Here is a 23,563-nt window from a genome sequence, read left to right on the forward strand (position 1 = left end):
ATTGGGACAAACAAGAGTAACCGACTGCCTTGCTAATGATATCTATCTTCGATTTGGTTGATTTCTCTGCGTGCGCTTTCCTAATCCGGAGATACTTCACATGAACAGTGACCAACGACTTCATCCTGCTATTTCACAAACACAAACTCAGCTTTTCCAATCAAAGGGGCTCATTCAAGTTAACTCTGACAAATTCGCACACATCAACTATTAACGCTGCTTGCACTAATCGAGACTGCAAGGCGGTAAGCCAAAAGAATTCCCTCACTACCATTCACCAAGCTTGCTGCACGAGTTCTCCAAAACACTTAAAACGCGTTGTCTACCACCAGTGAGGGCCCCTCACATCTGACACCTTCGCCACCCAAGGCTTCTTCTCGAGACACCAGCTCGGCTTTGCCATCCTTTTCTATCAATACCTTTTCTCGCCGTTCCTGGAAGATGTTCACATCTATGGTGCACTTGGCCAAGATGTGGTAGATGTGAACGTGACGCGTTTGCCCATATCGTCGGGCCCGTCCGATCGCTTGGACCATCGCAGAGTCATAATCATACTGCGTCACAGCGTTCATTGGTGAGAAAAATATAACGTGGTTTGAGCTTTGCAAATTCCTGCGAACTTTATTAGGCACAAGCCACAAAAACACTAGGGAGGGTGGGAGGGTGGGTGGGAGGGAGGGCAACTTACAATCCTGCGGCCATCTCTCCTCCGAGATTCAGAATCAACACTTTGTCTTCCCCGAAACTTGTCTTTTGAAACTCTTCGATTTTCTGCATTGATTTGCGATCCGTGGTCAAGACCGCCGTATGCTTGATCTTAGCAAGTTCCAAGGCCTTGGAAGCAACCTCTATGAGCTCGGGGTATTGCACAAAAACTAAGACTCGCTCGTCGCTTGGTATTCCATTGATAAGCTCGACGAGTTTGTCCAATTTGGTGCCGCCATATGTTGCGCTCAGATCAACCTTGTCCTCTCCGAGCGTGGATGCTTTGATGACGTTGAAGTGTTTCCCCGAACCGGTGCAGGCATGTACAATGCACTGTTCCTTCTGCATCGTCCCCGAAGCGCAATTCGTGCACAGAACATGGCCACACGAGCCTAAGATATTCGTGTTCTCGATGTTGTGCAGCTGGCAAAAACAACTGTTGCATTGTGTGATCCCAGACCCTGTTAGCACAAGGTGCACAGATGTAAGGAAGCGCAGAGCCCTCTTGCGCAGTACCCATTCCGCAATAAGACCCTGGATGACTTTTGTGATTTCTCCCAAAAGTGCATCGGCTTCGCAGGCCTTCGTGGGCTTCTTGGGAAGCAAACCTTCAGCTTTCTCATTGCTTTTCTTGGGACGCTTACTGCCGCTGGTTCTCTTGGCCGGGCTTGGCTGGTCGCTGTCCCTGGCGCCCTTTGGCTTAGAAGAATGATCAGGGCTCTCATTAGCTACCGATTCGCTGATTTCGTTGTCGTTTACTTCGTCAGATGCGCTGTCATCATCGGGAAGGTGCTCTCCAGGAGCAGCAAAGAAATGTTCCCAATCATCAGGCTTCGATGCGAACAACCCGTCTTTCAGAAGAGGGTAAACTTCCTGGGTGATGGTCATGTCACCAAAATTGTCTCTGACGATGCTTTCGATGAATTTGTGGAAGCGTTTGTAGTTGGCTTCGAAACGGCAGTGAAGCCAGGCTGCCAACTTCAACTTCATATTAAGTTCGCTTTTGAGAATATCGAGCTGTTTTTCCCTGGTGGCGATGAGAGACGCGCAGGTCGTTAACTCTGGTTTTCCTTGTTCATCCCAGCCACCTTTCAGGCTGAAGGATGAGCAGCGCTTGAGCAACGCCTCTTCGGCCGTTGCACTGCTTCCAATAAATTCGTTCAGTCGGTCTACCTGGTCACTGCTGAACTTTCCTCGGCCACTTCGACGGAGCCGGCGGTTGTATGTCATCAACTGCTTATATAACTCCAGATAAATTACTCGCTCTGCTGGCGATGGCTCGACCACAATTATGTGCTCTGACGATGGGATCTCGTCAATCTCAGCAACGTTTCTCCGCGCAAATCGGTCCAGGAAGTTCTGGGCTAGCTCGTGGCGACGTCGATGCCAGAGCTCGCTATAAGGTGCCCGGAAAGATTGAAATGCTTCGGCAGCAGAGCGCTGATTACATCGCAGCTTGAGATGCCTGTTTTGCAGGCGACGGTCCTCCTCGTCTACTCCAAGATGAACGTCTAGGAACGGTGCGATTGTATTCACATCGGCAAAGTCATTTAGTGGTGGCGTTCCTGACAGTACCCATTTGGCTTGAGCTTTGATGGCAAGGAGGGGACACAGTCGTTCGGGATCTGCATATGTGAACTCATCTATGACAAGACGATCAAAGGCGAAAGCGTGGAGGAATGGAGTTTTGACAGTACCCCAGTTCTGGAAACTGCTCTTGTCTATGTTAAACTCTTTGCGATCGTTCCACTTTCTCGCCTTTTGGCCGACTGCCTTGGTACCGGGTCGGACTTCGCTGTGCTCCGTTGAAGAATCTTCATATTGAGTGTCCTCGTCTGGTCCTGACACAGAAGGTTCTTGCAGCTCGGCTTTCTCGTCAGACTTGATTTTCAGGTACTGGTCCGTTTTCGACCTCAGCTTCTGAATGTCGGTTTCATCTTCTGTCTCCGATTCCTCGTCACTCGATATCTCCGCACACATTTCAGAGTCGTCTGGTTCCGAAACCTCGTTTTTCTTGACGTACTGTTCACCACGGAGGCGCCGCGATGGACAGTATGTCAGCTTTGTTTGGGAACCCTTAACAGTCTGTCGTTTAAGACGAATCGACGCGAGAAGCGCGCTTGGACCCTGGTTGGTCAAGACTCGGACCTGCTCTTTCAGTGCGGCCTGCGCATCTTTGAACCATGAGTCAAAATTGCGCCCTGCCTTTTTCGGAGCCTTGGGAGTGCCAGTGAACTTTTGAAGTTTTTCATAATATCCTGGGTTGTTGAAGACCGACCATGATACCAAGATGATATCACTCTGCAGAATGTCATTTATGGACACTCCTGAGAAAGAACCTGCTTTTGCCAATACTAAGACCCTGAACCTAGAACCCAGGAATTTGGAGATCTCTGCTTGCCATTGCTGGAGCATGATTTGAGGTACTATAATAAGGGTTGCTTTGCAGGGTATAAACCCGTCGGTATCGGCAGGGGTTGGCTGGTGATCTCTACCATGCAACATATCGATCAAGCCCAGGGTGATGGCTGTTTTCCCGTAGCCAACGTCATCGGCGAGAATTCCACCTCGGACGGTCTTCTTACTAGTGACTCGTCCTTCAGCGCGCCACATCAGAGATGGAAGAAGCGCTTCCTCCGTCTCTTCTTCCGTGAATGGCGGAGCATCAACATCTTCTTGCCGGATCATCCAGCCTAAGGATCTCAATTGCTCAGGGCGCAAAGACATGCGAAAGTTAGGTGGCTGAAGAGACGGAACGTCATTTCTGTTGCTGGAGATTTTAAATTTGGGAAATATGACGTTTCTAGTGTCGTATGAATTGGGCACCAGACGCCACCAAAAAGAGGCACCTTGCACAACACCATCCTGAGCCAATTTGTCACATGCCTGATGTAGCAGGCTTTGGACGTTGAGAGTAACGCGCAATTCACAAAGGCCCTGCTCATCGATTCTCCGAAAGATCAGGAACGGCGGCGGACGTGACTTTACTTGACGCTCATAGAGAGCTGCATCGTATGGATCCTCGTAGGCTTTGATCCATCCTCTACCGTCACGACCCCACAGAATCCGCGGCTTTGATGGTACACATGTGCATACCGAGCTGGTGTCCTCGACCGGGGCCTGCGTATCAACGACTACGTTCCAGTTTTCGAAGTCCCGAATGACTGCCGCTTTCTGGAGAAGCCAGGATAGATTTTGCAGCGAGGAGGGCGAGTCTAGTGGGTTTATGACTTCCCATGTTTCTTTCTTCCAGAACGCCCCTATGGCTGTCGGTGGCGCCTTGAACGATAGCAAAGCAATATTAGCGTCTTGACATCCTGAGCGGGAAGTTGTGATACTAGTTACCGCGGCCAACTTGTGGCATGAGATGGGTGAGTGCGGAAGATAAAGGCTTAAGGCAACATCTGGAGCTCTAATCCACTGGCGGGCATAAATTTGCACCGGCTGCGGGTTCTCGCGTGCCTTGACTGAACGCCATGAATTTGAGACCTCAGCGATGGTTCGCCTCCGTTCGTACCCGCGGACACGCTCATGGTCCCAGGCAAACACGAAGAAATCATTGTTAGGATCCCCGAGCTTCGTGGGATCCAGAAACAAATACACCGGGCGATTGCATTCACCTGCTGATCTTTTGTGCAAAGAACCGTTTGCCGTACCGCAGTCGGGCAGAAGATCATATGTGCCCCGGACGTCTGCCTCGAGGCCCGCTACCGCCGAATCAGGACCATCGACTTGGATTTTGGTCCATGCCGTTTTGCTGAGTACTTTGCTTGATTGTAGTCCACACCGCACTTCATAGGAGGCGATTCGGGGGCCAAGTCCGGAGAAATACAGCCTGCTCTTGGAGCTAAGAGGTGCACAGATTTTCCATTCGCCGTCCAAAAGGGACGCAGACACTGGAGTCATGCGAGCAATTGGTTGGGCCAGAATCTCTCGAATTAGGCAAACTGCAGGAGCATCCTGGGGCGGTTTTGCGAAGAAGAGCCATTCCGTGCTGGACGCACTGATCAACAATCGCAAATGAGAATATTTGCCTTCGTACAGAACCGTCCAGATTCTACTCCGCTTAATGTCCAATAGCCTAAGTTCATCACCAACAGCTGGCTCGATCTTGTCCAAAAATTCTTTCCACACATGCGGTGGACACTTCAATGCTGTGTTATCGACCAAAGATGCATAACTGTCTGAAGATATGCCAGACATTACCAATCGAGCCGGCAGATCACGCTTAAGCTCACTGACAAAGTCCAACGGCATGGTACGGTGGAGACCAGCACAACGTTCATAGGCGTGGGAAGGGTTACCTCCACACTCGGAACAGACCGTGTGTTGACACAAGGTGCACCGTAAGATGCTCGAGCTTGTTGTGGTTTGTCCTTCACATACGCAATATCTTGCGCTACTTGTCGCCTGCTCCTGCAGTTGCATAAGATCAAGGTGAGCGGCATGATTAAGCTCTATGTCACACGGTGTCATCATGTGTTCGTCTTGGGGAATAACGTGGTTGCTTTTGGGAGAGGATGTTTTTCTGATGGGTGCTTCTGCTCCTGGCTTAAGAATTTTGTAGCCGTGGATCAATGCCGAAAGAATTGCTGCCCCGACGACAGTTGAGCTCATTGCGTTCCCTGCAAGCTCTTGCAGCTCACGCTGTGTCTCCCGAGTCAGTAAAAGCCTGTCAAGGGGTAATCCTTGCAACGCGAGTGACTCAAGGCCACACAAAGGACCACCCCTGGTCGAAATGTATGGGATTCCGGATGGAGTGATACATCCAACGATGCCGGGCGCACGCATATCGATTTCACGCTCAATCCCCTGTGAGAGTTCGATGCATCTCCTGAAATGTATGTCAGCTTCAATCAGGTGTTTAAGAGACAAGACAAGACTGACTCTTTAAAGTTCATGTCATAACCTTCGACCAACTTGCGCAGGAAGTTCATGTCGAGTGTTTCCCATATACGCTCTGGCAAGGAATTCACCCACTTCTTCCAGAAAAAGTCGGGCATCTGGCAGCTTCCATCGTCCTGTGACTTACTGATTGGGCGCCTGTTTCCAAGATTATTGTTCAGACGGTATGTCTGATGACGGAGTTCGTACTTCTCCCAGTTCACCGTTGTACGTGACAGCTTTATGCGGGTGGCCATGTCGGTCTCGATTTTCTCGAGCCTCTTGTCGTCGGCGTCGATAAGGAACATACCTGCTGGAGAGCTAGCAGGACGCTTAAATTCAGTCATGGTGTGTGCCCAATGAACTATATCGCTCCAGGCCGACTCGTGTTTGTCCAAAGCATTCTTGTCCGCACAGAGCATATATCCTCGCTCTCGGGTTTGTGGTAGGTAATATGCCTTCGTGTCGACGTCGATGTGCATGGCAAAGTACCCAATCTTATCCCAATGCTCCTTAATCTTTTTCCATGGGGCGCTCTTGACATTTTCCAATACCACCAAGGGAGGCCTATAGGCTTTTGCATATCTAACGATTGCCCAAAAAGTTCCACCCGACTCACCTTTGTCGCTGAGCGTCTTCCTCTTGTTGTTCAAGTTTGAAAAGTCCACGCATGAGAATCCGGCAACCAGGATGTCGGGATGCTTGGGGATCTTCTCCAAAGACCCGTAAGCGGTTTGGCTAGTGCAGTCAGAGTAAGGCCAAAACAGCAGAAAACGAGGGTTTTACTTACGCCACACGGTTCTTGAGTTCTCGAACATCACGGAAGAGGCGAGGTGGACGGAAATTACGTTCAATGTATGCCTGCTTCACGGGATCGATCTCGGCACTGAAGAGATGACGGATTTCGAAAGCGATATCGAAGTTCTCGCGCAGATCTACAAGAGCAATTAGTTTCGATGTAGACGAGGCTAATGTCAGATCACCCACGTTTTTGCACCATTTCCAGCGCCAAAATCGGACTTTCAGTCCCGGAACAGACTGTCGCAATACGAAGCGGCCTTGAGCCCAGATGAGCTAGCGCATCGCCAAAGTTAAGCACCATTGCCTTCTCCGTAATAGACTTGAAGATCTCGTCTAAATCGTGAAGTGGTGGAAGGTGAAGAGCGAGCTGGGTTCGCGGTGCTCGTGTACCCGATGGCAATTGGGACCGGACGACTTCAGGAAGTCTAGGGTCAAGTCCATCTGGATGGCACTCTTCCTCACTATCAGAAGTGGTACTGTCACTCTGGGAGATATGCTGCGCCCTCCGTTTCGAGGGACGCGTCGGAAGGCCCGACGATGCTGACAACGATCTTTTCAAAGAAGAAGACATTATAAAGACGACGGAAAATCTTGATAATTTAGTTTTGAACGAAGAAACGAGAAGACTGGACGACTCAGAAGCACTCTGCTCGACTACTGTGATCAACTATGAAAATAGGGTACTTGAGAGTCACGTGGAGGAGATGCAAAGTGAAGAGAGAATTTGGGACAGAGATCGACAGGAAGAGGACAATAACAGGAGAGAAACATGGCAGAGAGAAATCAAGTGGGAAAGACCGTGTGTGGACGTGTGAAAATTTGACCTAGCAGTGAATGGTTGTTGCTATGGTGTGCTGCTTGTTTGTGAATCCTCACAAGACGTTTGCTTTCTGTATGGAGGATTCAGGCAGCGAGAACGGTCAAATGAACCCATAGCGAGGAACGCACTGCAAGGATCCATGAGCGTGCCTGATTATATTGTATCTTGAGAGATTCTACTTGATATGGGACTAGCTAGAGCAATACCAGGGCATCATGGAAACAAAAGAAGCAGGTCGTAGCCTTGCCATGCAATATGATGGCTACAGATATCTTCTCATAGATGTGCCCTCTTCGCCTGGTAACCTGTATATCACTTCACCAACTGAAATGTAGCTACTGTTTTGAAGAAAAATTGACCTGCGACGGTAATCCCGACACCTAGCGTTGCTAGACAGCTAGCTAGCCTAGTCGTACCGCATCTACGGACATCATTATACCCAATTGATACTGAAAGTAGAGAAAGTAGGTCACCCGAAACGGACCATGGATTTGAGCATGCTCCTCGAAGAATCATGATTGCACGGGCTAAACTAAAGAACACTATTACTACTACTCTGGTCTGGAAGATACTATTTCCTAGGATTGATGATAAGTAGTAGAGAGGGGTATGAGTTGAGATGAAGATATGGATTATGGGATACTAAAGTAGATATTCATGTGGTCTAGAAGATACTATTTCCTGGAAACCAATGAGAAGTAGTAGAGAGTGATACGGGTAAAGACGAAGATATACTAGATGAGACACGAGGAATCCATGTGCTCTGGAAAATATAGAATGTATAACTTAGGATTTACGATAGGAAAATATACTAGGAATATACAATCAACACTGCTGGTCTGTCTGAAGCAAAAAATAATTTGCTGGGTGGGATATCCGCTACAGCTGCTGCTATACTATCATGTACATTCCGGAACATCGAGAAGGAGAGAAAAGAAATAAGAAAGGGAGAGGGAAATAAAAAATCCCAGTCCGTATCTCACGACTCAATAGAAGAAAGACAGAAAACCCGCAATTGAAAAACCCCACTAACATGCCCGTATTGCGCCAAAACTCACACCCGGTTCCGGTAGTTGATCTCATTCAATCAAGCTATGACGTTGCTAACATCAAGATGGAGAGATGAAAGGGGGTGTAGAACAAACTTGGTTGTTCGTGCCGAGGCATACTGCGTCAGGGGTACCGCCTGATGCTGCTCTGCGCCCGGTTTCCTTTGGTTCTTCTCATTTGGGAGATAAGAGGGAGAGGGGGTATAAGATAGATTCAGAGGTGTAAGATAGAGATATTATTCTATCACCGCATAGCACCCTGCATCAACTGCTGCCGGAGGAGCATGATCTGGCTGCGCTCCATGGGTGGGAGCGCATCGATCGTAGCCTGAGGCATACTGAGCACTTGCTGGAGGAGCTCTTCTTGTCCGGGCATAGCCTGCGGGGGTTGTTGCGGCGGCGCGGCAGCAGCGAAAGGAGTGTTGACCAGGGGCGGCGTAGACACCGGTCCCGGTACAGCGGAGAAGGGCTGGAAGGCTTGCGCGGCGGCAGGAGGGGGTGCAGGTGCACTAGGTTGGCTCGCTTGTTCCACCACAGAGCCGAGGGCACCGTAATCGACCAGGTTCATGAGCAGCAAGGCTTGGAAGATTGCGTAGGCGAGCTGAGGAGCTTGGCGCAGCAATTCCGTCGCTCTGGCCGGATCCGCCATGACAAGCGACTTCATCTGGGAGAGGACATCGAGGAGCTGGTTCGGGGGCAGGGAAGCGAGGGTCTGAGAGATGGCGTTGGGACAATCGAGGTGCGGGGGGACCTCAACACCCGGGGGCAGAGGAGGGAGAGGCGCAGACTGCTGCTGCTGCTGCTGTTGGGAGCCGTCTTGGCCAGCGGGTGCGGAGAGTTGGGAGTAGTCGGGGGGTATGGAGTCCTTTTCATTGTTGTGTGGCCAGTCGACCCGAATCTTGCGGCCCATGATCTCGTAGTCGTTCAGGTTGCGGACAGCGGAGGCGGCAGCATCGGCGTCGGCAAAGTCGGCGAAACCGTAACCTTTGGGCTTACCGGTCTCTGGGTTCATCATCAGGCGGAACTTGGTTACTGTGCCGGCGGAGCTGAGGATGTCTTTGACTTGTTCTTCCGTGAGGTCTGGATAGTGATGGGTTAGTTGACGCCATTGGGGTGGTTGTCGGGGATGTAAGAATAAGGGAAGAAACATACTATAGGGGATATTCCCCAGGAAGACACTCTTTCCGGCTCCGGGAGCCATGATGGTGGTGGAAAGAGAAGAGAGGGGAGGGTATAGATTAGGTGTTTTGGTGGTTTGGTGGTTGAAGAGGTGGAGGTGGAGATTGGTGAAGATGCGCGAGGGCAGAGAAGGTGTATTCTCTAAAACCCGGAGACAGGAAGCTAAAAAGCACTGAGCAATGCCCTTGGAGAAACACCCGAGAAGCAATGGCAACAAGTTTCTTTGAAAGAAGAGAGGATGAATGAAAAGACTAAGTCAGTAGACTGAAGATGATGTCGAAAAGCGGCAGCATCTGCCAAGGCGGTGACGAATCGGGCGATTGATTTGCCGCGAATTCGAGCTTCCAAAGCGACGAAGCCAAAGTGACGCCGCTGACAACCAATCCTCTTCCCCGTCTCTCCCTCACCTTCAACCTTCATCTCCCCCCATCATCATGTCCGGGAACCCCAGGGATCAGTTGTACAAGCTCCAGATGGCCCTCCAAAACCGCCGCGGCGGTTTTGGTGGCGGCTTCGGTGGTGGTAATCCTCGCGCCGGCATGGGCCTCGCTACTTTGCTCCTCACTGGACTTGGAGTATATGCTGTTTCCAACTCGCTGTTCAACGGTGAGCTCATTGCTGTGAATTATGGGTGGAAGTAGTGCTTTTGCTGACGGCTACTGCAGTTGATGGTGGTCACCGTGCGATCAAGTACTCCCGAGTAGGTGGTGTCAAGAAGGAAATCTACAGTGAAGGTAAGCAGACTCATTGACTGCGTTGGACTCCTTCGATCCCATCTAACAGACCTCTCCTTCTAGGAACTCACATTCGAATCCCCTGGATCGAAACTCCCATTATCTACGATGTCCGCGCAAAGCCGCGCAATATTGCTTCCCTTACCGGTACCAAGGACTTGCAGATGGTGAACATCACCTGCCGTGTCCTGTCCAGACCCCGTGTCGATGCCCTTCCTCAAATATACCGTACCCTGGGACAGGACTTTGATGAGCGTGTGCTCCCTTCGATTGTGAATGAGGTCTTGAAGAGCGTGGTGGCACAATTCAACGCCAGTCAGTTGATCACTCAGCGTGAGAACGTTGCCCGCCTGGTCCGGGAGAACCTTGCTCGTCGGGCTGCTCGCTTCAACATTGCCCTGGACGATGTGTCGCTTACGGTATGCCCTACATCTACAACAACTGACTGAACTATCGCTAATATCTTGCTATAGCACTTGACCTTCTCCCCCGAGTTCACCGCCGCCGTCGAAGCCAAGCAGGTTGCTCAGCAGGAAGCCCAGCGGGCCGCGTTCCTGGTCGACAAGGCCCGCCAGGAGAAGCAGGCCTTCATTGTGCGCGCTCAGGGTGAGGCTCGTTCAGCCGAGCTGATCGGTGACGCCATCAAGAAGAGCAAGAGTTACATTGAGCTGCGGAAGATCGAGAACGCCCGTCAAATCGCCCAGATCCTGCAGGAGAACGGCGGCCGGAACAAGCTGTACCTGGACAGCCAGGGATTGGGCTTGAACGTCAACGCGGGCTCCGATGACACGAAATAAGCGGATGGATAGGGTCCGATGGAGAGGCATGGGGGGACTTCGTTAATGGTGTAGCAAGACATGGCGCTATGAAGATCGTCCGACAGGGCGACAAGGTGAATGGAATCGGGTACTTGTACAAATAGTTATTCTCAGGTTCGAGCAACGGCGATCAGTTTCTCTTCTCTTACTCTATGAAACAAGTCGGTGGTTTACCGTCACTGTACGAAGCTATAGTATAACATGAAATGTCCAGTTGCGGCGGAGCTGCGGCGGGAACGAATGCGGCGGCGGAAATCTCTACCAGCGGAACAATCAATCAATCAATCAATCAATTCCCTCCACTTCCTCCAGTCAAGCCAGTAGAACATTTTACTTCTACATGGGAATTTAACCCATATTGAAAACACAAAATACACACAACTCTCCGATATTCAATTGTAAGTCCAGTCCACACCACAACTACCCAATCCCTCAATCCCCGCCCAAAAACAAATTCCTCTCCCCCACCCCGCCGCCGCGCATATCCAAATCCTTACCCCCCCCGCCATCACCAACCACGATCCCAACAACAACAACTAACCACTCCCCTACAACAGAAATATACCTATCTACCACAAAATGACCGATCCCACCACAGACCCAGTAATAACCTTCACCCAAGACCCCAACATGGCGCTGAACCTCGACCTCAACGTCCAAGAAATCCTCCTCGCCGCATCCACCCACAACATTCCCCTCCTCCGCCGTCTCATCCGCGAAAACCAAACCCCCGGAAACCCCGCCAATGTCAAGGATCCAGAGACGGGATTCACGCCGCTTCATGCGGCCATTGCTGCGTGTGAGGAGAGCCAAGAGGAGGAGCAGCAGACGAATGGTGTCGACACAGGCGCCGATGGGGAAGGTGAAGGTGAAGCCTCCGCCAGTGGGGTCGTCGAAACAGTCAAGTTCCTCCTCGGGGAGGGCGCGATTTGGAATGATTTGGATTTGAATGATGAGACGCCCGGGTGTATTGCGAGACGGTTGGGGTTGATGGAGGTTTATGAGATGATTGTGGATGCGGGAGTTCGGGCGGAGTTGTTGTTGGGGAGGTTGGAGGAGGGGTGGGAGGCATTGGGAGATGATGATGATGATGAAGATGAAGAAGAGGAGGAGCAGCAGCAGGAGGAGGAGGAGCAGCAGCAAGAAGAGGCTACTGCTGAAGCCACCACCGAAGCTGCAACAGAAGCTGCAACAGAAGCTGCCGTAACCCAACCACGCTACCTCGACTCCAACCTAACCTTCACCAACGACCGTCTCCTCGACAGCGACCAAAACGGCGTAATGATGTCGTGGGAATCCACCATCATGGAGAAATCCGCCGCCAAGCTGCTCCCCACCCCCGGGCTACGGGTCATGAACATCGGGCACGGAATGGGCATTGTCGATACCTTCCTGCAGTCTCACGGTCCCAGTGAGCACCATATCGTGGAGGCGCACCCGGAGGTGGTGGCGGAGATGAAGCGCAAGGGGTGGGATCAGAAGCCCGGGGTTCGCATCCATGAAGGCCGGTGGCAGGATGTGTTGCCTGCGTTGGTGGGCGAAGGGGTGGTGGTTGATGCCATCTACTATGATACGTTTGCCGAGTCGTATAGTGATTTCCGGGAGTTCTTTTCGGAGCAGGTAATTGGCATTCTGGAGCAGGATGGGGAGAATGGAAGTGGACGCTGGGGCTTCTTTAACGGGATGGGGGCCGATAGGCAAATCAGTTATGATGTTTATCAGAAGGTCGTGGAGATGGATTTGTTCGAGGCTGGATTCGACGTTGAGTGGGAGGAGCTGGAGGTGCCGGCGTTGGAGGGCGAGTGGGAGGGCGTGAGGAGGCCGTATTGGAGGATTGAGAAGTATCGTCTGCCGGTCTGTAAGTTTATGGATTAAGGTGGATCGAAAACTGGTGGATTGATTGATGCTGCTATAATCCTATATAGACATTGCTTGTGATGTATCCATCTATGGCATCTTGCTTGGGTAATCATGAAAAAACGCTTTATTATAACCCTTGTTGAATGGCTCCCGACGCCTGTAAATGCAAATCCTTTATCCCTTCAACCGAATGAAGCAAACGTGCCAAACCAGAATGAAATAGTCGTCAATCATACAGCCTACTGATACATAGCCCAACGCCTTATAACTGGATGAGATCCACCTCGGAAAAGTCGGGTGGACTGCGGCTGAAGATCGTGTGGCATTTCCCGTCCAGTGCCTGATACTCGTTACTGATCCAGATGTGCTTGCTGAATCGCTGCGTGCGGTACACCTCGTCGTCACTAACCCCGAGGTCGTCGCGAGGAATCCAGATCACAGGTCGCTTGGCACGTAATGCGTCGTGTTGGAACGCCCGCTGGACGAGCTGATCACGCTCGTCGGGCGTCAAGTCTTCCAATTCGTCGTGAATGCCGGCAAAAAGCGTGGCTCCAACGTTGCGCGAAGGAGGGCCTTGAGCCTCGGCGTCTTGTGCGATCTTGTCGCGCAGACGCTGGACACTGGGCACTTGAGTATTGGAGTGGGTCTTGTAATATGGCGACCGCCGATTTGGAGATCGATCGGCCCAGGACCGACGCTGCGGTCCAAGATGCGGCCTTTGCATGGTGTGGTGGTTTTGCCGCTCCGGGGAGGAAGACTCCAGCGTCTTCAATTCGATATCGTGCGACATCCGGTCAACCTGATGTTGACGATGCTCGCGTTCGGCCAGCTGGTGCTCGATTGTGTCATTCGGATCCTCCTCCTCATTAGGGAGACCCAGTCGGGTTCTCTGAGCCCGAGCAAATTCCTCGTCACGACGCACCGCGTCATCCTCCAGGGTGATGGGCAAGTAACGGAATAGAGGGCCGAACGCGTCGTTCAAAAGGATCTGGTAGCCAGCTGTCAGGATGAGGACAATGATCATGATAATCGCCTGTCCTTCACAGGCAACTTCGCCCTGCGTATCCCGGACCAAGAAGAACAACCCGATTAGACTGAGCTCCATGACATATAGACCTGTGAATAGCTGATTGATGGCTCTAGGGAAAAGCAGCCCACCCGTATCGAAGCGGAACTTGGTCACGTAAAGCGTATTATACCGGTAGACAAACCAGAAGAGGCTGAACGTGATCACGTTGAAAATCAGAATGAGAGGTGCAATAACACAATAGATCAAACCTGCAATTGTCAGTTAGTGAGAACTCTATGTCATGGATATGTAGGCTTACCAATGGATGCAAGAGTGGTGTACACCGGAAAGAATGTACCCCATTGCATCTGATTCAGATTGGTGGTTCGACCCCATTTCTTCCGCGCCGTCTTGTCCAGGATGGGTGCGAGAATGAACCAGCTCACCAGGTTGACGATCTGGACTAGTGCTCCAGCACTCACTGACATCGCCTGAAGAATCATGTACGAGAAGAAGTAGTTGCTAGACGAGGGAATATTCTGCGCCAGAAGTTCCGGCCAACTGGTAACGTCGGTCACATTGCTGATGATGGTCGAGAAACTGGACGAGATGGTCACAACCAAAAACAGCTGCACGAACAGGAATGCAAAGTAGTAGTTCTGGACAGTCAGCTCGACGGCCATACCCGTCGAGAGGCCCTGTGTTCGGCTGAGGAAACGAAGAATCAGGGGTAAAATTGCCATTAGAATCGCCAGGAAAAGCGCAGGCAACACACCCTGAATGGCAGAGATAAACCACCCTGGCAGTTGCGAAAGCCAGGACAGCCAAGTAAACGCAGCTTCCAGGTACGACAACTGAGAAAGCAAGCCAGTGAACGCCACGGGAATCGCCCAGCCGATCACCATCCCACAGACGACGGCGATGATGCCAAACGTGCGCAGATAACGTTCCCACCACTTGATCGACATGTTGTCCCAAATGACATCGTCCGGGGAGATTTCGACAATACGAGGGGCCATCTGCTTGGGAACATGGTGACTGACTGCCTGACAAGCCATATGGGCAGCGACTTGATGATTAAACTGGATGAAGGCTGAATTCATATGGGGAAACTTTTCCGGATTCTGTTGGTCAATTTCAATTTCCAGGTTCAGGCGCGCCAGCTCCTTGCGACAATAGTCGATGGTGTCGACCTTCTTGCCAATGAGCCACAATGATGGCATCCAGCTGAGACCGAAGATTGGTAGCCGCATCGTATCACGATCCTTGGGTCTGATGTACTTCTGCCAGAGAGGTTCTCCAAAGTCCTCGTTGTCAAAACCTTCATTGTAAGCAATGGGGTACTCCTCTCCCTGAACCTGATCGCCCTCCCTGAATCCTCTTGCATTATCAGAGGGTATCTTTTCTTTTATTGAATTGCCGCTTTCGGATCCAGAGGCCTCCACCTCCTCGTGTTCAACAGGAGACTCCGGGGCCGTGAGGGGCAGTTCGTCAGGTTCACTGCTCGTCTTAGAGTCCTTGGACAACTGGCTTTTCCAAAACGGCCTTTTCGGTCTAGATGCCGGTCGCGCCTCTGATGCGCCAGCTTCTGGGACGTAATCGGCGTGATCACGGGGATCTGTCGACCAGACCTGGGGCTCCTCATCATTGGCGCCGTTGGCTTCATCGGCCTCAGATTCCGAATGATGAGGAGGGATGACTATAGCGTCGCTGGGAACATATCCTCCTGATCGGGCCAACGTTCCATCTAGTCCGTGCTCGACTTTCTTGATGCCCCCAATCATAGTTTTTCCCAGCTTTCCCATACCTTGCCCGACTGCCCCTGCTGCTTCCACGGCAGGGTCCAACGGGTTTAGGCGTTTCTTTGGTCCTGGCTGTTCCGGCTTCTTTTTGGATTTGGTGCGATGTAGGATCTGATCCAGAGTGCGAGCTTGATGAGGGTTACCAGAACTGACACCCCCGTCCAGCGCCAGCGCTGAAGCCTTCCTATCGGCGTCTTTCTTCTCCTTTGTCTCCGCTCTATTGGGATTCTTTCCGGCTTTCTTGGCTTCGGCTCTCGCTTGTTTCAGCTGAGCCTTTTTACACTTGATGATCAGGTCGGTTTCCGCTGCCTCGAGAGCCAGAGCCAGCTCATCACGCTTTTTCACCTTCTCGTTGAGGTCATCGAAATTGCGGTTGATCCAGATGTTTCGAATTCCACCAGGGAAGACATCATAGAGTGATTCGAGAGCTTCTACGGAGAGCCAGCTTTCGGGGATGGCTGTAACTAGAACGGTTGTCGCGGATGCTCGCAGTCGATGTTGGGGGGACGTCAAGTAGGCCTGTCGGAGACGGATATACCCTCTGAGCTCGTCAAAGAACACGGCGCAGACATAAAATATGGCGATGACAGCCATGATCAAATGGCCCCAGTAGCGCGAGGTGTGCTCCGGCTTGACATTGCCCCAGGCAAGTTGATCGAGACCCGTGACATTCCATTGGCCATCAGCTGCCGTGCCATTTTTGTAGCTTGTGTCCTTGCCGTCGACTTTATTCAAAGGCAAAAGAACTGGCAGAATCAGGCAGCCTAGAGGGAGGAAGATTTTGAGAAGCATGCGCAGGTAACGAAGAAAGAAGTAGGCATCCAGGCCACATTTTTGTATGAACTCCGTGCTGGAAGTGCGAAACACGGGACCGATCCATCGAAAGAGACCTGGCGGTGATGGTTGCGTACGTTCCCTGTCCGAGACAAGATAGGTTCTTGGTTGGCTAGATACAGATCAGGCATCAGTCATGTCTCTTCCCGGTATGGTCTAAGGCGGATCACTTACTAGATACGAGTGAGTTTGCCCTTGAGTAGAATAAAGAGCAGAAATTCCACAGCAAAGACGACAATGGCGGTGGTCAGGGAAGCAACGAAAGTTCCGATGGAGATACCTTCCTTATCCTTCCCACTGCCGCCGGCGTGTTCCAGCGCCGACCCAAGATCTGTGGTCATGGTGAGAGAGCAACGAGCAACGAGCACCACTTGGTAGCTCGAAGCAGGTGGTGGTAGTGGTGCCTTATGGGCCTAAGGGAGCCACCAGAGAGGTGTAAATGAAGTCGCAGTAGTTAAGAAAGGTCTAGATTCAGGGTAGAGGGAGGAAGAAAGAAAGGTGCAGACATCACGAGGGAGGGCAGTTATACACTTGAGTAAATAGCACGTCACAGGCGAGATTAATAGTAACAGTAGCAATTAGCGGTGCTCCATAGACGCCCATGCAATGTAGGCGGGAGTGGGGAGAACCAATCAGTGCATGTAAGGGGATAAGATGAACCACTGTTTGGTGAAAAGACAGCGCTAACAGAGAGCAAAGGCCGGGGGATCTGTCTAAATAAAGAGACAATGACCACAAGGGGAGGGGGGAACTGGGGGGATTAAGTCCAAGCGAAACAGTAATGGAGATCCAGCGACAAAAAGCGAAGGGGAAAAAACGTGTTACAGATAGAAGAGACCAAACAATGACAACAGTGGCACCCACACTGCAGCGCCTTCCCACCAGTCAGAGAGGCGTTCGGGGGCAGCCCAAAGGCAGCAGGGCAGAAGCGCCCATTTTTGATTTGGGGATGGCCGATCTTCGCCGGGATGACATCAAGGCGCCTGCCGAAACTGCACGGCGCTTTCTTAGCTGGACATTTACTGTCTCACGCGCCAGGGTGGATGCTTCACCCACTTCGGAGGGGGAAAGAAACTGTCCTACTGGTCTACTCCGTCAAGTCGAAAAGGATCGGTTACAGTCTACGTAAGATATCTGAGATGGCGCGCTAGTACTACTACACCAGACTTTGATGTGCTTGACTGGATTGTAAAATTGTTCGAAGATGGGAATAAGGGGTTTTGTTGGCAGAAAGAGAAAAGACGTCTTTTGTTGCTTCCTTTCTTCGTTGCTTTTCCGGTTCGGTGGTTACTGCCTGAATCAGGAAGGTGTGACCCTGGCCCTGGTGACCCACTGTTCATTCCTAATTTGCGATTGGCTACCAGTAGAGGAGGTGGCAGTGCAGCCCAGCCCTAAACGTCCCATCCCCACCAGCCACAGAGGTCATGTGGACATTGTGGCTTGATCGTCACGCTGGCCCAAACAGGAAACCACTTTACGCGGTGGACGCGTTGCAGCGCGTTGAGCTCGACGAGAAGAGAATTTGTTTTCCCTTTCAGGCCCACTTCGATTTTGTGCCTCAAACTCTCCATCGCAACCACATTCATCCACCCCAATCCACTTCCTACTATCTGTTCCTATCTAACCTCTTCCCCTCCTCTCCTCCACTGTCGGTCCTTTTTTGGTCCATCTGTTTGTGGACTTCCTCCCTTCATAGGACCGGCTCATCATGTCGTCTCCAGCCTCCTCTCGTCGTAGGGGTCGTCCTGCTAGGGATTCGGCCGTCTCTTCTCCGGCTCGCTCGACTCGCTCGACTCGCTCGCAGCAACAACACCAACCCAGCAGTCCTACCCCGCTCGGTGATGAACAATTACAGACTACCCCTCGGGCCTCGAGGCGGGTTAGGGGTGAGGCGCCCGTGCCATCCTCCTCCCCCATGTTCTTCCAGTCCTCCCCCATGAAGGGGAACAGCAGCAGCGCAGAGACCCCCGACGTTCGCATGGACGAACCCAGCTCCCCCGTAAGAGCTTCTTCCACAATGGACGATGGCGAAACTACCCCACGAGGAAACCGTGTAGCTGCCATGCGAGGTATGACCAGCTTGATCCGATAAGCTTCTTTCTGATCAATGCTGAACATGTAAACAGACTCATCCCCCATCCGATATGTCTCCAGCTCCAGTCCCACCCGTTCCCTGGGTCGTCAAGCAGATCGCTCAGACATCCCCAGCAGCAGCAGTGGCTTGTTCGTCTCCTCACGCTCCAACGCCGATGGTCACCGGGGTACCTCCCGTCGCAATGATCTTCACTCAGGCGGGTTTGGATCGACCCCCAGTCGTCGCCGCAGAATATTCGTCGACGCCAATGGCATGCCTACTGCCGACGGCGAACCGCAGTCTGATGCCACCTTCTCCAACATCCACCCGGATACCTCAGAGGCCGAGGCCTTGGGTGGCAGCTCCACCCGCGTGATCTGGGGTACCAACATCTCCATCCAGGATTCCATGTCCGCCTTCAAGAACTTCCTCTACAACTTCGCAACTAAGTATCGACTGTGGGCCGATGGAGCCACCGAAGATGAGACCCGTATCATGGGAAATACTGCTGAAGAAAGAGAGTACATCACCATGCTCAACACAATGCGTCAGCTTGGTGTCACCAATCTCAACCTCGATGCAAAGAACCTAAAGGCATACCCTTCGACGCAGAAGCTGTGGCATCAACTCCACGCATATCCCCAAGAAATCATTCCTCTGATGGATCAAACCGTCAAGGATGTGATGGTTGAGCTGGCTGGCAAGGAGATGCAGCGCCAGCGGGCTCACGCTCGTTCCAACCACACCAGGGATCTCAGCTCGGCTCCCGCCGTGCCCAGCTCTGATGCGCTCATGAGCGATGCTGCTCGGGCTCCCCCGGCAGAAATCCAGGACCTCGTCCAAGAAGTCGAGTCCAATGCCTACAAGGTCATGCCTTTTGGTCTTGACTCTACAGTGAACATGAGAGACCTTGATCCTGCTGGTACGTTAATGAAACGCCTGGAATGATGGTTCAGTGCTAACATACTTCAGATATGGACAAGTTGGTGAGCATCAAGGGTCTGGTGATCCGGGCCACGCCCATCATCCCAGACATGAAAGAAGGTAAGACACGTGCGTGAATCGTTGATGTTTCGAGACTAATATAACCTCTAGCCTTCTTCCGCTGTCAGATTTGCAACCACAGTGTCCAGGTCGACATTGACCGCGGTCGTATTGCGGAGCCCACTGTTTGTCCTCGTCAAGTCTGCCAGGCCAGAAACTCAATGCAGATTATCCACAACCGCTGTGCTTTTGCCGACAAGCAGGTCATCAAGCTGCAGGAAACCCCCGACAACATCCCCGACGGTCAGACCCCTCACTCGGTTTCCCTCTGCGTGTATGACGAACTTGTCGATGTCTGCAAGGCCGGTGACCGCGTGGAAGTAACTGGTATCTTCCGATGCAACCCTGTTCGGATCAACCCCCGCCAGCGGACACAGAAGACACTTTTCAAGACCTACGTCGATGTTCTGCACGTTCAGAAGATCGATCGCAAGAAGATGGGTATCGATGTGTCGACCGTTGAGCAAGAGCTGTCGGAGCAAGCAGCTGGGGAGGCCGAGCAGACGCGCAAGATCACTGCCGAGGAGGAGGAGAGAATCAAGCGCACCGCCAGCCGGCCCGACGTGTACGAGCTTCTCTCTCGATCCCTCGCGCCCAGTGTCTATGAGCAGGATGATGTCAAGAAGGGTATCCTGCTGCAGATGTTTGGCGGCACCAATAAGACGTTCCAGAAGGGCGGTAACCCACGCTACCGTGGTGACATTAACGTGCTTCTGTGCGGTGATCCGTCAGTCGCCAAGTCTCAGCTGCTCCGATATGTTCACAAGATCGCGCCCCGCGGTGTCTATACCAGCGGCAAAGGTTCATCGGCCGTTGGTCTCACGGCCTATGTGACCCGCGATCCTGACACCAAGCAGATGGTTCTCGAGTCCGGTGCTCTCGTTCTCTCGGATGGCGGCATTTGTTGCATTGACGAGTTTGACAAGATGAATGAATCGACGCGATCCGTTCTACACGAAGTGATGGAGCAGCAAACCGTCTCCGTTGCCAAAGCAGGTATCATTACCACCCTGAACGCTCGCACCAGTATTCTTGCCTCTGCGAACCCCATCGGCAGCAGATACAATCCGAACCTCCCAGTCCCGCAAAACATTGACCTGCCTCCCACCCTGCTGTCTCGATTTGACTTGGTCTATCTTATGCTCGACCGGACGGATGAGCAGGAGGATCGCCGGCTGGCCAAGCATCTTGTCAGCATGTACCTGGAGGACAAGCCCGACAACGCAAGCAGCGAAGAGATTCTGGTGAGTCTAAAATAGATATCATATGTGTAACGGTAGCTAACCTATACCCTCCGCACAGCCTGTCGAGTTCCTCACGGCCTATATTACATATGCCAAAACCAAGGTGCACCCCGTGCTTACCCCTGCTGCCGGTAAAGCTCTGTCCGATGCATACGTCGCCATGCGCAAGCTTGGAGACGATATTCGGTCCGCAGATCGCCGTATCACCGCCACTACGCGTCAGCTGGAATCCATGATTCGACTGTCGGAAGCCCACGCACGCATGCGCCTCTCCTCCGAGGTGACAGCCGATGACGTGGAAGAAGCCGTGCGCCTCATCCGTTCGGCCATTAAGCAGGCCGCCACGGACTCCCGCACCGGTCTCATCGACATGGGCTTGCTCACCGAGGGCACCAGTGCCAGCGAGAGACGCAACCGGGAGATGATCAAGCGCGGTGTGCTCTCCGTGGTAGACGAACTGGCCGGCACGGGTGGCTCGGCTCGGTGGGCTGAAGTCTTCAAGCTTCTGAACGAGCAGAGTAGCGCTACTCTGGATAGCAACCAATTTAGCGAGGCGATCTACGCATTGCAAAACGAAGGCATCGTGAATGTTATCGGTGAGGGTGCGCGACGGAGCATCCGGCGCAGTGCACAAGCAATTGCCTGATCTCTCTCTCCCCTGCTTACCTCAACGGTGGACTAGCTGATGAGATATGATGCCATGGAACTACATAATTTATTTGGATGGGTGCATTTTATGTTACTTTTTTCGTTATTTCTTCATCACATGTCAGGGGACACGGTGTCTGGTGTTGGGTCGATCGAATTTACGTATCGCAACAGAACAACAACAATCAATCAATGTATCTATCTAACGGGCATCATCACGAAACCTTTTTGAACCAAAGGCAAAGGAATTAGGGTCTAGTCTCTCGGACGTTACGGAACAATTCGCTCTAGCTTGAGATGGGAATATCAAACTAAAGTAGTACGTGCAGCCATCGCCGCTCTTAGTTGACCTGTAGGGCTCGTAGCAGCAGCCTCTTCCAGCTAGTAGCTACATGTGGGACTACCTGGAAAAGTTTCTCACGCTTGGACTACTGGTTGGTTGGTTTTGGGCCTTGGAACGCCCCTGGTATGGAAAAATCATCCGGTCGTGGTGGCGGAACACCGACGGCCAGTTATCTAAAAGTGCATTTTGAAAATTCCACGTACTAGTGCTTCTACATTATTCTGTTGAAATACTACCAGTGTTATTATGCTTCTATGTCAACTAGTAGACCGGTGGAAACGTAATATACAAAGGAGCTTTACATTAGTACTTGCGGCTGAACCTCGGCTTGAATTCATCCTGCTCTTTTCATTGTATGAAGAGAATCTGTATTTATTTGCTGATAGATCCAGGAAGATGCAGGTGGTGTGAATGTGACGAGACGAGATCTCACATAGTGTGCATGGAAAGGGATGGCATGACAATACCAGTCAGACCATGAATATAAGATATAGCTAGACTTAAGATTCATCTTTGTACTATGCCTCTACCTGCTTCACCACAATTTAGTGCCGCTAGGGCGGGCTATATTTCGCATTGCTCATTTACAGACGAGCTTTTCTTTCTGCAAGTTCTGCTCTTAGTTCGACTTCAATGTGCATTACATGAGAAGAACGAACTAAGGCAAAGAGGACATGAGTACTGCACCGACCAAGTATCTCAATACAGCCCCTCACATTACACAGTTTGACCAAAATGGAAGTAATTGCAGAATAACACACCGATACTACGTACTAGTTTCTTTAGCATATTCGGACTGTTTTGAATCATACCTTGGCATGGGAATACTAAACTGACAAGATCCATACATACATGAATCCTTGCAATTGTCTTAGCCCAATCTGGAAATCGGTATATATATTACCAGAGTCGAGCTTCACAAAGGTTTTCCAAAGAACAGACAAGAAAGGGCAAGTAACCTGTTACATCCTAGAATGACACACACACGGGCCATAGGCGAGCCAGCAAATAGGCTACAAGGTTCTGCCGGTATGTATATTTCTTGTACTAGATACATACTTACATACATACAGACAACAAGACTGTCCTGTTAATTAACAGCTAAATGGGGAACTTAACTAGCGTGCCGAAGAGAAGTTTCATATTAACCTCATTATCGTCCTTGCTGTGGCGAGCAAGCCGATTGGTTGTGGGACCAGCCCCCCGTTGCTGCTGCGGCGATAAATCGAGCAATCGAGCATCCAGGCCTTGATGTTCCTGCACGTTTAGCTAATGGTGGCGTTATGATTTGAGGTTGGAAGGATTGTGTTACTGTTACCATCTGGCTGCAGCCTGAAAGTGAGACATTGGCACACACTACGAGGTATCCTGTTAGTCCTTGGGTCTTGTGTTGGCTGGGATTGAAACCAGGAGTCCTTTTCCGGGTCCGTTCCTAGTTAGTCTAGTAGATAGATCAGCGGAAGAGACAACGAATGGAGATTGGAATGGGAGTGAGACGGCTGGCTTGGTAGACCATCTCTTACTTAGTTTAGATACTTGTTATCGAGTAGATAGTGAAGGGAGCACAAGACACTAGATAATAAGGGCCCATTGTCCGGGTGGTTCACTAAGTCTCCGGGAATGCTGGATATGCAACTATACCCATGCCCACTCACTTACTTTGAACATTACGTGCGAAACGCTGAATTTGCAGAGCTGAGAGGTATTAGAAATTA

The 23,563-nt window shown here is 51.5% G+C and overlaps 6 protein-coding genes across 6 annotated transcripts; 3 read left to right on the top strand and 3 right to left on the bottom strand.

The window, feature by feature from the left end:
• Positions 1 to 32: 32 nt before the first annotated feature.
• Positions 33 to 6,961, bottom strand: ASPBRDRAFT_186565 (putative SNF2 family helicase; the record flags this gene model as incomplete). The annotated part of the gene is made up of 5 exons (XM_067620079.1): positions 33 to 612; positions 689 to 5,539; positions 5,593 to 6,327; positions 6,380 to 6,524; positions 6,577 to 6,961. The coding sequence occupies 5 exons, from the start codon at positions 6,959 to 6,961 to the stop codon at positions 309 to 311; spliced, it is 6,420 nt and encodes a 2,139-aa protein (XP_067474575.1). The 3' UTR covers positions 33 to 308.
• A 1,063-nt stretch (positions 6,962 to 8,024) lies between these two features.
• Positions 8,025 to 9,671, bottom strand: ASPBRDRAFT_210701 (putative polyadenylation factor subunit CstF64). Its single transcript, XM_067621913.1, has 2 exons — positions 9,412 to 9,671; positions 8,025 to 9,339 (listed from the first exon to the last, which is right to left on the bottom strand). The coding sequence occupies exons 1-2, from the start codon at positions 9,458 to 9,460 to the stop codon at positions 8,504 to 8,506; spliced, it is 885 nt and encodes a 294-aa protein (XP_067474576.1). The 5' UTR covers positions 9,461 to 9,671; the 3' UTR covers positions 8,025 to 8,503.
• A 200-nt stretch (positions 9,672 to 9,871) lies between these two features.
• On the top strand, positions 9,872 to 11,292 carry ASPBRDRAFT_47879 (prohibitin subunit PHB2; the record flags this gene model as incomplete). The annotated part of the gene is made up of 4 exons (XM_067625970.1): positions 9,872 to 10,044; positions 10,104 to 10,172; positions 10,236 to 10,591; positions 10,646 to 11,292. Coding segments are annotated over 4 exons (922 nt in total), but the record flags the coding sequence as incomplete, so codon positions are not given.
• A 7-nt stretch (positions 11,293 to 11,299) lies between these two features.
• On the top strand, positions 11,300 to 12,989 carry rmt2 (protein-arginine N5-methyltransferase). Its single transcript, XM_067623175.1, has 2 exons — positions 11,300 to 11,388; positions 11,548 to 12,989. Exon 2 carries the CDS (start codon positions 11,570 to 11,572, stop codon positions 12,863 to 12,865), a length of 1,296 nt encoding a protein of 431 aa, XP_067474578.1. The 5' UTR covers positions 11,300 to 11,388; positions 11,548 to 11,569; the 3' UTR covers positions 12,866 to 12,989.
• Positions 12,990 to 13,112: 123 nt separating this feature from the next.
• On the bottom strand, positions 13,113 to 16,836 carry ASPBRDRAFT_34190 (putative DUF221 domain protein; the record flags this gene model as incomplete). The annotated part of the gene is made up of 3 exons (XM_067623201.1): positions 13,113 to 14,128; positions 14,179 to 16,607; positions 16,670 to 16,836. The coding sequence occupies 3 exons, from the start codon at positions 16,834 to 16,836 to the stop codon at positions 13,113 to 13,115; spliced, it is 3,612 nt and encodes a 1,203-aa protein (XP_067474579.1).
• Positions 16,837 to 18,021: 1,185 nt separating this feature from the next.
• Positions 18,022 to 21,836, top strand: ASPBRDRAFT_186575 (MCM DNA helicase complex subunit MCM4). The gene is made up of 5 exons (XM_067620080.1): positions 18,022 to 18,564; positions 18,622 to 19,491; positions 19,542 to 19,613; positions 19,665 to 20,857; positions 20,916 to 21,836. The coding sequence occupies exons 1-5, from the start codon at positions 18,204 to 18,206 to the stop codon at positions 21,501 to 21,503; spliced, it is 3,084 nt and encodes a 1,027-aa protein (XP_067474580.1). The 5' UTR covers positions 18,022 to 18,203; the 3' UTR covers positions 21,504 to 21,836.
• The last annotated feature ends 1,727 nt before the right edge of the window (positions 21,837 to 23,563 follow it).

Source organism: Aspergillus brasiliensis, assembly GCF_001889945.1.
Source record: "Aspergillus brasiliensis CBS 101740 unplaced genomic scaffold ASPBRscaffold_16, whole genome shotgun sequence".
Classification (NCBI taxonomy): Eukaryota; Fungi; Ascomycota; class Eurotiomycetes; order Eurotiales; family Aspergillaceae; genus Aspergillus; species Aspergillus brasiliensis.